Here is a 12,513-nt window from a genome sequence, read left to right as displayed (position 1 = left end):
TTTTGATAGTGTTGCAAAAGACAATAGGGACATAAATTCACTTGATGACTTACACTTTATAAATTTTCTAAATTTAATTATAATATTAGGCTCCTGAATCATGAAATAAGGCTGAAAGTTGGTGCCCTGATTATTTTAATGCGGAAACATTGATAAGTCTATGAGGTTGTTTATAGTACACTCTCATAGTTTTACACGATTAGAAAACATATTATTGAGGCCCAAGAAATGTTTGAGTCAACTACCAATTTTAGGTTTCTATTTGCTGTAAGAAGAATGCAGTTTTCTATTATATCAGCTTTTGCAATGACCTTTAATAAGAGCCAGGGCTAAAGCTCGTGCCTATTTTCACATATAGCCAATTATATGTTCCTGTTTCTCTCATGTTTGAAGCATGGAAGTTTTAAAAATATTAGTTCTTGATGAGAATGATTGATCTACTCACCATAGACAGAACTTCTAATGTTATTTATAGGGAAGTCTTCAATAATTTGATCTAATTAATTATGCAATTTTGTTAATTTGCTTCTTATCATATCTATTAACATCGCATTCATTTAGCTTTTACATTTACTTAACATAAAAAATGATAATTACATAGTCCCGCTACGTATAGGATGATATAGAGTATTGAAGATGGTATACTACAAGCTATTCTTTCGAGAAAGATTTTCCTACAAGATTGACATGTATTTATAAAAACTTTAATATTAGACCCGTGCAAAGCATGGGTACTTTACTAGTTTTGTTTTAATATGTATATACTTCCTCTAATAGTTCAAAACTGTTAGAGGTAGGAAAATAGGTTAGCCTAGCCCTTAATGAGCTCGGGCTTGAAATGGTTGGGCTTGAAAAACCCGTTTATGCAAAAAGGGTCTCATTTATAAAGCTCAGTCTTTGACTTCACAAGCCCAGGGCCAGCCTTATAAGTTTCAGGCCCTTTTATATTTTTTAAATGTTTTTGCTCTTTTAAGTAAACATATAAAATAAAAAACAAATTTATAAAATTTTGAATTCATATCATAAATACTCTCCCTGGTCCTATTTATAGAACACTTTTTAGAAATAATTTTTGGTCTAAAATATAAGATACCTTGCAATAATTAAACTACTTTTTCTAGCCTTATCCTTTCTTGATTAACATAAAGATAGTTAATGTAGTTGTATTATTATTTAAAATCAAAGGTAAAAATGAAAATATATCTCACTTTTTTATGATATTAGAAAAAATTTTTTTTACTAAGATGTGTGAAACGACTAAAAATGTCATATAATAAGAACCGAAAGGAGTATTAACAAACTTAAGGATTAATCATTGTTAAAAGTTGATTAAATCTAATGATTCTTTTCTAAATCTCAATAAGACAATTACGTTTAAACATTAATAACAACATTAGCATTATTATTAGGCAAAAGAACTCCTATTTCAAGTAATAAAATATTAAATTTATAAATTTCTAATTCAAATCATACAATATCAAATTGTATAAGTGTAAAAATATTCCATTGTCAAAAATATAATTTAAAAATATTAACACACATGCATAACATAAGTCAAATCATTCTCTAGTTTAAATTAAATCAAGTAATTTTTTAAATTTTGAATAAAGAAATCATTATTTGGAATTAAACAAACCAAATTATTATGTAAAGTTCAATTTTCAAAAAACTACAATAACAACCACATGTTCAAAATATTATCAATAATGTCAAAAATATCAATAATATTAGTATAATAACTAATATTTAAAATATAAATAAACAAAAAAGCTTAAATGGACTAGCCCTCAACTCTACAAGTCTATCTCTTTTAAACCCTTAGCCAATTAAAAATAATCTTATAAGCTCGTTTTATGTTTTGAAGATCTAAATTTTAAGTCTAACCCTAACAATTATCGAGCTCAAAAGGATCGGTTCTACAAGTTTAGCTTGTTTCTCCGACTATAAAAACTGTGGCCCCTTTTTTTTATATTATATTGTTTTATTTATTTTATTCTTATTTCTTTGTTTTTATTTCATTTATATGTTTGTTTGTTTGTTTTATTTTTTAAAAATTTTGAAATTATCCCCAAGTTAAATCTAGTTAACATCACCCGGTTAATTTATTTATTTTCAAATGTTCTCCTTAATTTCTATTCATTCTTATTAACTCTTGGTCTTTGAACTTGCTTTTAATCCATTCCTCAGTTAAGTGCATTCATCTACGTGTCCCTCTTCCAATCCACCGTGTCAAATGAGTTCTCTTCTTCCTTGCTCATGTCTCGTTGCTTCGTGGGTACCAAGCATATCAACCAGCGTTATCCAAATCCGTTAAAACGGAGTAACATTGCACCGATTAAAAAACCTTGCAAGGGACATCACCCTTTTGCTTAGTTTAAGATGACAGATGCCCCTCGCGCAATACTTTATGAACAAAATATACACGTATACCCTTAACTATATAACGTCTCTCATATTGCTTTGGAGCCATGTATCGACCGTAGTTCCGAGACAAGAATTCGATCACGTCTTTCATATAAAATGACCTAAAATGACAGGACAAGAATAATAACAATTCATTATCACAAAAGTCTTGAACAAAAAAATTACCCTGGTAGCTCCATTGTTTATGCTCCCTTTAATCCCTTTCTTCTACTCTCTTATGCTATAATCCGCTCCCACACGTTTTTTTTTTTAATACACTATATATATATATATATATATATGAGCAAAATAACTGCTTTGCTCCAGAGACGGCAATGCTAACTATTCCCCACTGCAAGATTGACACTCTAATTCACAATAACATCAACCCACTACCAGCCTGAATCTAATCCCACGGCATTACACTATATCAACAGCTACTGGCTTGCCTCGACCCATTGAAAATCCTTTCGTGCCATCTGGCATACGAGGTCCAGGAGGTTGCTTGGCCACAACTTGCTCGACAGGAATCACATTATTTGAAGGTGGGGTTCCTATGTGATTGGTGCGACTAAACAACTGGTGACAATGAGATCGGCTTCGTCCCTTGCCCCGTCCCCTGCTACGACCCTTCCTCTGGCCACTCTCCCTGTCAAAATTATGCTCTTCCCCCTGCCAAATAAAAGACACTTCAGATACAGCCGAAAAAAGGTCATGTCCTACAAAAATGGATGCCTCAAGCAAAAGCATCGAACAAATCGCACAATTTTTAACCAAGTTGCTTTAAATAATCTCATTAAAACGAAATTTTAGTGCGTTTGATTGACTCATGCGATCATCTTACGATGAATTTGGGATCGCTAGCTTTCTTTTTCAACCAAAAAAAAAAAAAATGAAGTGCCCCTGCATTAACTACACTTGAAATCACAGACAAATCTCCAAATTTAATCTGCAAGAAAGTAGGGATCACTTCACATTTGCTGAACACTATCTAGAAAATTACCAGTGCTACAAAGAGATCACCAGTCTAGCATTACTGTTACCAACAGTAAAAATATAAAAATCAGTGCTTTGTCAAATTACCCAAAAGGAGCATTCATAAAATAAACATCATTTCACAATAAGGACATTCTTGTAACTATGCCGTGTTGCGAAATGCAAACATTAGTTTTTTCACTTTTAAGTTTTTGCCCAGGAATCAATTCTGACGCCCCTCTGACCAATTGAAACAACAATCTTCCTAACTTTGAAAACCGAGAATTAACAAAAAAGCACAAGACTGCCAAAGGGTGCTGTTATGCAATTGTAATATTGAAAGAATAGTTACTGTTAGGTAGTTATAGAGTTGATTAAGGGAAATTGCTGTTGGCAATGATTAAAAAACTGGACCAAACTAGATAGTCAGACCGTCAACCGGTACGGATTTCAACTCGGCCAACATGAAAAAACCGTTTGAGGGTTTGGGCCGCTTTGGACAGGCGGTCGAACTAGGAACCGGATCCAATTTTCAAAAACCAAACCACTTAAAAAAGCACCATTTTCTCTTTTTTTAAATTTTTTTAACAAAATGATCAATTTTTTTTAACCATTTGATGTCATATTATATCATGTGGCTTATAAGTCATGATAAACTTAAAATATTTAGTTTTATTTTTAAGTTAAATAGCAATTTCACATTTATTTTTTATATTTAAATTATTATATACAAAAAAAAATTTTTAATTTAATTATTACGTTATCAGTTTGATCATTTGGTCCAACCAACTCGATTGGCCATGCTAACCATGAATTGCTAGCCTTTTCGGTTTAATATCCGATTCAGTTTTGAAAACATTGGTTGTTGGGTAGTTAGAGGGATAAGAAGTCTATAAATACTAAGAGATAGCTTGTAAATCCCTCATGCTATGTTGAATTTGGGAGAAAATAATATTTCTATTGATACAAAATGAAGATACATAATGACTATACTTACAAGGGGAATAAATACTAATAATTGCTAATAATACCCACGAAACACTAATAAAGGCTATACAATAAGAGGCAATAAAAATTAAATATTCCCACACTTCCCCTCAAGTTAGGTCATAGATGCTAATTATGTCCAACTTCCTTATGCAATTCTCAAAAGCAAGCCCAAGTAACCCTTTAGTCAAAACACTAGTTGCTAGCAACTTTGTTGGCATATACGTCAAACATAGAATTCCTTCTTCCACTTTTTCTCTGATAAAGCATCGATCTATCTCTACACATTTGGACTTGTCATGTTGCACTAGATTTAAGGCCATGCTTATGATAGCCTTATTATCAAAGCAAAGTTTCAATGGTGAGTTTGTTTCAACTTGTATTTCATTTAAGACTTATCTCAACCATAATTCCTCTATTATTCCTTGAGCCAAAGCTCTCAACTCAGATTTTGCTTTTTGACACGACGCTTTGCTTTTGACTTCTCCATGTAACTAAATTTCGCCACACAAATGAACAATAGCCAGAGGTTGCCCTTTAATCTCTATATGTTCCACCGTAACTTACATTAGTGTAAACTTCACTAGATCTATTCACATGTTTTCTGAAGAACAACCCTCTACCAAGAGTACCTTATAGATATCTCAAAATCCTATAAACTGCCTCCATATGGCTCTCTATTGGGTTGCTCGTATATTAACTAGTTACACTCATAGCAAATGCCATATCCGATCTTTATGGAAAAATATATTAGTTTTCCAACAAGTTTTTGATATCGTTCCTTGTCAGCTGCTTCTTCCTTTTCTTTGGTTTCCTCCTCTTCTTCATTGCCTTCCTCATCCAATTTTTCTTCCCCCAACGGATCTGTTCCTTTTTCCCTCTTTTTCTTAGGCTGCTTCTTCAATTTCTTGATCTCAATAGGGGTTTCAATAAGGTCTATAACCCAACATATCTGTCTCCTTCAAAAGATCCGGGATATATGTTTGCTAAGGAACATAAATTCCTCTTCGTGACTAAGCAACTTCTATCCCAAGGAAGTATTTTAGTTTCCCGAGATCTTTGACTTCATACTCCTTGCCCAAGCCAACCTTTATCTCCTCAAGATTATCTCTGGTAAGCATTATATCATCGACATAGACAATAAGGATGCAGTTCTTGCTTCCCTTAACTTTAACAAACAGTATATGATCTAACGGGGCTTGCCTATAACCTCCGAACTTTAGGACTTTTGAGAACCGATCAAACCAAGCTCTTAATCACTATTTCAAAAGATATATAGACTTTTTCAGTTTATAGACTTGAGTTTCTCTACCTTTATTAAACCCAAAAGGTTGAGTCACAAAGCCTTCTTCCTTTAACTCTCCATTTAGAAATGGATTTTTTATATAAAGCTGGTGAAACCACTCAAGATTAGCTATTACAGATAACAAAACTCTGATAGTATTCAATTTTGCCACTGGAGCAAATCTTTCTTCATAGTCCAGGCTATATGTTCGAGTAAATATTCTTGCCACCAAGCGTGCTTTTAACTTGCCAAGAGTTCCATCAGCCTTGTATTTTAGGGTGAACACCCACTTGCAACCCACTATACTCTTTCCTTTAGGTAGCTGAATAAGTTCCCAGTTCCCATCTTTTTTCTAGGGCCCTCATTTCTTCCATGACAACATTCCGCCATTCAAGGATGCTTAGAGCTTCTTGTACAGTCTTAGGTACCTTCACCTTATCAGGATTAGCAATAAAGGACGGATATTGAAGAGAAAGTGCATTGTATGAAACAAACCTCTCTATTGGATGAAAAGTACATGAATGACTTTGCTTCCTCAAAGCAATAAGAAGATCAAAATTAATAGATTCACTTACTTGTTCTATATCATCCATCTTTAGTGTTTCAAAAGTTGCCCCAAATTCCATGTCTCCATAAGTTTCTGCTTTAGGATCTACATCTAGTTCTGACTCTCTTGGTGTTTCAGGTACAAGTTGATCACTATCTTTCAATTTTTTTTCAGAGTGTAAACAAGCAATTCTCCCTTTCATGGATTTTCTGCATCCCTTCCTCTTTCAAGTTGTAACATAAGAGAAGATAGTAGTGCACGTAGAATTGGTGGAGGTGACGGCAGTGCTAGCTCAATTGGTGTAAACCATAATTCAAGGAGCACTAGTTCTCGGTTAGGTGCTTGATCCCAAGTCTAAGATTGACTTATGGTCTCCCCTTGAATTGAAGGATTGGGAGAGAATGAAGTATCTTTATGAAAGGTGACATCAAGGCTGACAAATGTGTGTTGTGAGACAAGGTCAAAGCATTTGTATCCTTTCTAAATAGCAGAATAGCCAAGGAAAATGCATTTCATAATGCGAGGTTCAAGTTTGGTGCTTTAGAGGTTATGGACACCGGTTGTGCAACCAAACACATGAAGTAGAACTTAAGTTTCAATATGGGATGTTAAGCAAACACTCTGCAGTTTGTGGAGAGGAGTTTCAAAGGATAAGACTTGACTGGGCATATGGTTGATTAAGTAGGTTGCAATCAAAATAGCATCCCCCTAATAAAATTTGGACACATTGCAAGTAAACGTAAGTGCTCTAGCAACATCAAGTATATGGCAATTTTTTCTTTCAGCACCCCCATTTTGTTGGGGTGTATGGGCACAAAAACTAGTACGGACAACACCATGCAATTAAAGGAAAGTACTCAAAGATTGGTTAAAATACTCAGTACCATTATCTATATATAAGACTTGGATGGTGGTGTTGAACTGAATTTTGATCATGTTGAAGAAATTGATGAATGTGGATGCAGTCTTAGACTTGTTTCTTAAAAGGTAGACCTAACAGACACGAGTATGATCATCAATGAAGGAAATGAACCATGTTGTTTTAGTACAGTGGGGAGTACAAAAAAGTCCCCACAAGTCACTATGAATGGCTGTGAAAGGTTTGGTAAGTGTGTATGTAGCTCTAAAAAAAGAAGTTCTATGATGTTTAGCAATTTCACACACTTCACAATGAATGTCATTAATATTCAAGTTTAGGCAAAGGGTTGGAAACAATTGTTCAAGGTAATTAAAATTAAGGTGACCCATCCTCTCATGCCACAACATAAAAGCATTCACTTTAGAGGTAGATATAGAGTTATCGACAATCATTGAGTTACCACTCAAGTGGAAATCTCAAAATAGTAAAGCCCCATACTCCTTAGCACTTCCAATTGTCGTTCTAGATGATAGGTCCTAAAATACACAACGGGATAGGAAAATTTTAACATAACAATTTTACTACATCATCAATCAACTAATCGAAAGCAAATTGCAATCAAGTTTAGACATATGGAGTATAAATTCCAACATTATAGAATCTAAAATTCGAATACTCCCTTTTCCAGCTATAGGTGCTAAAGAACCATCTGCAATCTTCACTTTAACATTCCCAACACACGAAATGTAAGTGGTAAACAATTGATGACAATTGGTCATATGATCACGTGCTCCTGACTCAAACGATCCATACAGTGGAATCTTCGGATGTTTTTTGCTGCTAAGACTTGAGCTTCACTTCTAGTTATGCATGGAGACAATATTAGGAGGACCCATATTAGTACTCCCCCAATTATAAAAATATTCTCATAACAAAGAGAAGTCAGAAACCACAGCCCCACACATAAAGATGATGTGAACAAACAATTGTAGAACCAAGCAAAGAGCTCGTAACAGAGAAACATTAGAAAAAGACTCCTTAGACTTGGCGAATGTCAAAATCATGCCAGAAATGCTACGCCATCAATAGAGGAAGGCATTGCTGTCAACTTGGATCCCTCACGCACCACCACATGTCGCCGTATACTCCCTAACAATGAACAGAGCTTTGGTGCTGTGACTCACACATGCTGCCAATGGCAACGATGTTTTGGGTTTGGGCTGATCAAAGGCTGCCAGAGGTCCTATTGTGGGCGATGAGATCTAGATCACCCTCCTTGTTGAGACTCACTCATCCTCGCACTACTTCTCTGGGTCCAACGTTAACGCTCAAACCCTAATTCTTTTGTTTTTTTTTGGCACATTCTCCCACTCAAAGCTCTGATACCATGTGGAATTTGGGAGAAAATAACATTTCTATTGATACAAAACGAAAATACATACTGACTATAAATACAAAAAGGGGAATAAACACTAATAATTGCTAATAATGCCTAATAAATACTAATAAAGGCTATACAATAAGAGGCAATAAACATTAAATATCCCCACATGCTATGATATCAATAAGATTACCCACACACTAAGTGAATTTCTCTCACCTCTTTATTTCATTCTCTCAGTCTCTCTGAAACTCTCTTCTATATGTTCTTCCTCTATTTCTTCCCATTTCTCTCTCTCTCTCTCTCTATATATATATATATATATCAGAATTACACTAATATAATAGTTGTTTATGTACCTCCTTCATAGCCTCCCAGTCCTCCCGCACGGAAGCTATCTCTTCTTTCAAGATTGATAGTGTTTCATGCAATACAACAACAATAACAACAACAAGCCTTTATCCCACTAGGTGGGATCGGCTACATGGATTGCAAGACGCCATTGTGCTCTATCATTTATCAAGCTTTTAGGAATATTATTAATTAAGAGATCGCGTTCAACAACTTCCAAGAGTGTTCTCTTAGGTCTTCCTCCACCTCTCTTAATCGGACTCAAAGTTATATGTTCCACTCTTCTCACTGGTACCTCCCTTGGTCTTCTTTGTACATGCCCAAACCATCTCAACCGATTTTCTACCATTTTTTCCTTAATAGGTGCCACCCTCACTTTTTCGCGTACGTGCTCATTTCAAATTTTATCTTTACGTGTATGTCCGCACATCCATCGTAACATTCTCATCTCTGCTACTCCAACTTTATGCTCTTGCTGTCCCGTTAGAGCTCAATATTCACTACTATATAACATTGCCGGTCTGATAGCAGTGCGATAAAACTTTCCTTTAAGTTTATTAGGCACCCTCACTGTTTCATGCAATACAACACTTCTTTCTTCTAACTGTCAAGCAATACTCTGAAATTGCTCTAAATCAAAACCCATCCTCTTTAGTCTCTTGAAGGATGGCTTTGATACTAATGTTATAGAATTTAGATTGGAAGAGAGATAAAGAGGGAGGAAATAGAGAAACAAAACAAAGACATAAAGAGAACATATTCAAATATGTAATTCTCATTGGAAATCTAAGTCTGAAATTACATACTCTATTGCCCCTTATTTATAGGCATTATTATCATATGATTATTTATCCTAATCAATCCAAATCCTACTAATATAATAATAATAATAATAATAATAATAATAGATATCAAATCCCATCCAAATCATCATCGTATCTACATCTATTTAAGCAATCTTAAATCTATTTAAATCCTAATTAAATCTTAATTATTTTCTTATTTATCATAATCATATAACAGGTGCTCCTTTTTTTAGCCTGGTACTGATGTCATTCAGGATTCTCAATTATTTTACGATGAATACAGAATTTTTGTTACCATCATCTGCTTTTCAACAACTCATTTGAACCTCTTTATATATTGCACAAAATAAGATATCAATATATTCAAGAACTTACTGCAGGTTCATGCAGTTTAGAATCCGCCAAGTAAGAGTCTTCTAATAGTTTCTCATTAGCCTCTTGCTCAGGCACAGAAGTATAATCCTGCTCACATTCCACTTCAACTTCAAGCCCCTTCTTTCCACGCACTTGTGCAGGTTTTGACTTGATTGAAAAAAAAACCAAAAACAAAAACACAAAAGAGCATATAAATAGAATAACAACAAAAATTACATTACAAGTCTATATATATATATTTTTGGTTGGCATCAAGAGAAAGGAAAAGCATGCAGCGGCCCGGGGAATCCCTAGAAAAACACTATCAAGACTCCTGCAACGCAACTGGAAGATCTGACTCTGCTGAAATTATTCATTTGAAAAACCAGCGCTATCTCATGAGGGACATTTGGTATGAAGACTAAATTTCATTACAAGAATCAAATCACTGGAATCAGTATATAAATATTCAGTCACTGACAAAGTTACAATATTTCTGGGAATCTTGAACGCTTCTTCCAAAATATCATCCACAAACTAACTATTTTCATTATATTTTTCTTTACATTCTATGCACCAAATGCTTTGTTTTATATGATAAACCAAGGTGTCAAAATCAAACACAAAATTATAAGATCCTACCATATACTGTGTTATCAAATCACGCTTTTTTTTTTTTTTTTCAAAGAATCAGATCACACATGTTGATACTAGTAGTAAGCATTGAAAGTCTAAGTTATACCTTACAAAGATTAAAATATTAAATCACTTCATTAATGTAATAAAGTCTGGATTGTAGTCAAATCCTATTGGGCTTGGTACTAAACACTACAAAATGGGGGATTCTCATTTTCTCGCATTAGATTGCAATAATACTAGGGAGATATTTCCTCCCTCATTTGCTCAGTTTCAAAATAATAGGATATGTATTTGTAGACACAAGGCCATTAAATAATAACACTGAACTATGACTTCTTAATGTCACAATGTATGAATGAATATTGCAACAAGTGGACTGCCACCAGTTTCATCTTCAACTAAAAGCCAAATTTGATTAGTGGTAAAAAAATCTGCAAACAGGAATAAAAATAGAGCAAAAAAAAAAAAAAGTGACATACCATGCATCTAAGCATTAGACGAACCCGAAGGCCACTCCGCCAATTCCTCTCATCATTAAGCTCAGCAACCTGCCAATTATTATCATTCTTTTTACATATGTGGTTATATTTGGCAACTTAAGTCAAATATGCTGAAACAATTAGCCAGTCCACCAAAGTATGAGTACTTACTGCTCTCTCAGCAAGCTCGACAGATTCATATTCAACAAATGCATGCAACTGGCACAGAATAGCTGTATTAGATTCATTCAATTATCCTCTCTTCAGTAATAATCTAAAAGGGAAGGGGAGAAGGAGGGAAAACAATTATCGATTGCTATAGTTTCATCAAGTTTTGCCTTTACTTTCTGTAGTTTTCAGTCCCGATAGTTTAACAAGATTAAGTGACGTTTGTTACTCAGATTCCTATAGTTTCAGTGTTGTCAATCCCAAAAAAAAAAAACACTACAAGGACTAGAAACAAAATCCAATAAAACTATAAGGACCAATGTGTTGTACCATATAATGATCTTGACAAAGGTAGAAGAGAGAGAGAAGAGATAGAGAATGAGGGACAAGAGTAGGATAAAGAGAGGAGAGAAGAATTGAGAGGCATAAGAGAAACAGAGGAAAGGAAACTGAATAGTACACAATCTTATTAAAAACAAGTCTCACACACAATAGGAATCAAGTATTTATAAGCTTAATCCTCTTCCTAATGGCTATATCCTTATAACTAATAAACCTAATTGCTGTCGTTACTATGAAATCATAACAATACCCCCTTCAAAAAGATCCTTGCCCTCAAGGATCATTTACAAAAAATTAAGGAGACTTCTGCTAAAATTGACGCAAAGCCATCCAAGATACTTCCTCTTCTGGCAATTGTTTCCATATAACCAAGATTTCAACAATGATTTTCCCCCTTCTGCGACCAATCTGCTTTCGCATAATGCTTTTAGGCTCCGCAACTGATGGTATTTTTGGCCAATCAAGTGAGGGATGACTTAGATTCACTTTAGGATTAGGACACAACTTTAATAAAGACACATGGAAAGTAGGATGTCTTTTGGATTCTGGTGGCAGCTCAAGCTTGTATACAACCGCCCCTAAAAATGCTCTAAGTTGCTTTATAGTCTTTGGTTCATGCCATTCAGCAACAGCTTGAATCTTCTTTGGGTCTATTCTGACCTTTCCATCACTGATTAGATGACCCAAATATTCAACTTCAATTGCTGCAGATGGGCACTTGCACTTCTTGACATAATACTGATATTTTCTCAAAATAGAGAAGACTTGCTTAAGGTGCTCCAAATGGTCATAAAGGTTAGCGCTATAAATCAAAATGTCATCAAAAAACACTAAAACAAACCTTCTCATATAAGGGCAAAAAATGCTGTCCATAGCTCCTTAGAAAATTGTTGGTGCATTAGTCAAACCAAATGGCATAACTAACCACTCATAATAC

At 34.4% G+C, this 12,513-nt stretch overlaps 1 protein-coding gene across 1 annotated transcript in view; it reads right to left on the bottom strand.

Annotated features, from left to right (window-relative positions):
• Positions 1 to 2,483: 2,483 nt before the first annotated feature.
• Positions 2,484 to 12,513, bottom strand: part of LOC129298496 (la-related protein 6B-like) — a 30,370-nt gene continuing 20,340 nt past the window's right edge. Inside the window, exons 8-11 of the mRNA XM_054936912.1 lie at positions 11,238 to 11,285; positions 11,067 to 11,135; positions 9,970 to 10,116; positions 2,484 to 3,075 (exon numbers count right to left, since the gene is read on the bottom strand). Of these exons, the coding sequence (XP_054792887.1) occupies positions 2,824 to 3,075; positions 9,970 to 10,116; positions 11,067 to 11,135; positions 11,238 to 11,285 (516 nt within the window). The 3' untranslated portion in view covers positions 2,484 to 2,823. The remainder of the gene's footprint in view (positions 3,076 to 9,969; positions 10,117 to 11,066; positions 11,136 to 11,237; positions 11,286 to 12,513) is intronic.

Source organism: Prosopis cineraria, unplaced genomic scaffold (assembly GCF_029017545.1).
Source record: "Prosopis cineraria cultivar Desert tree isolate PC_DT_omini unplaced genomic scaffold, ASM2901754v1 PC831, whole genome shotgun sequence".
Classification (NCBI taxonomy): domain Eukaryota; kingdom Viridiplantae; phylum Streptophyta; class Magnoliopsida; order Fabales; family Fabaceae; genus Prosopis; species Prosopis cineraria.
Note: the sequence above shows the minus strand (reverse complement) of the source record. Positions and strands in the feature narration are given on the sequence as shown.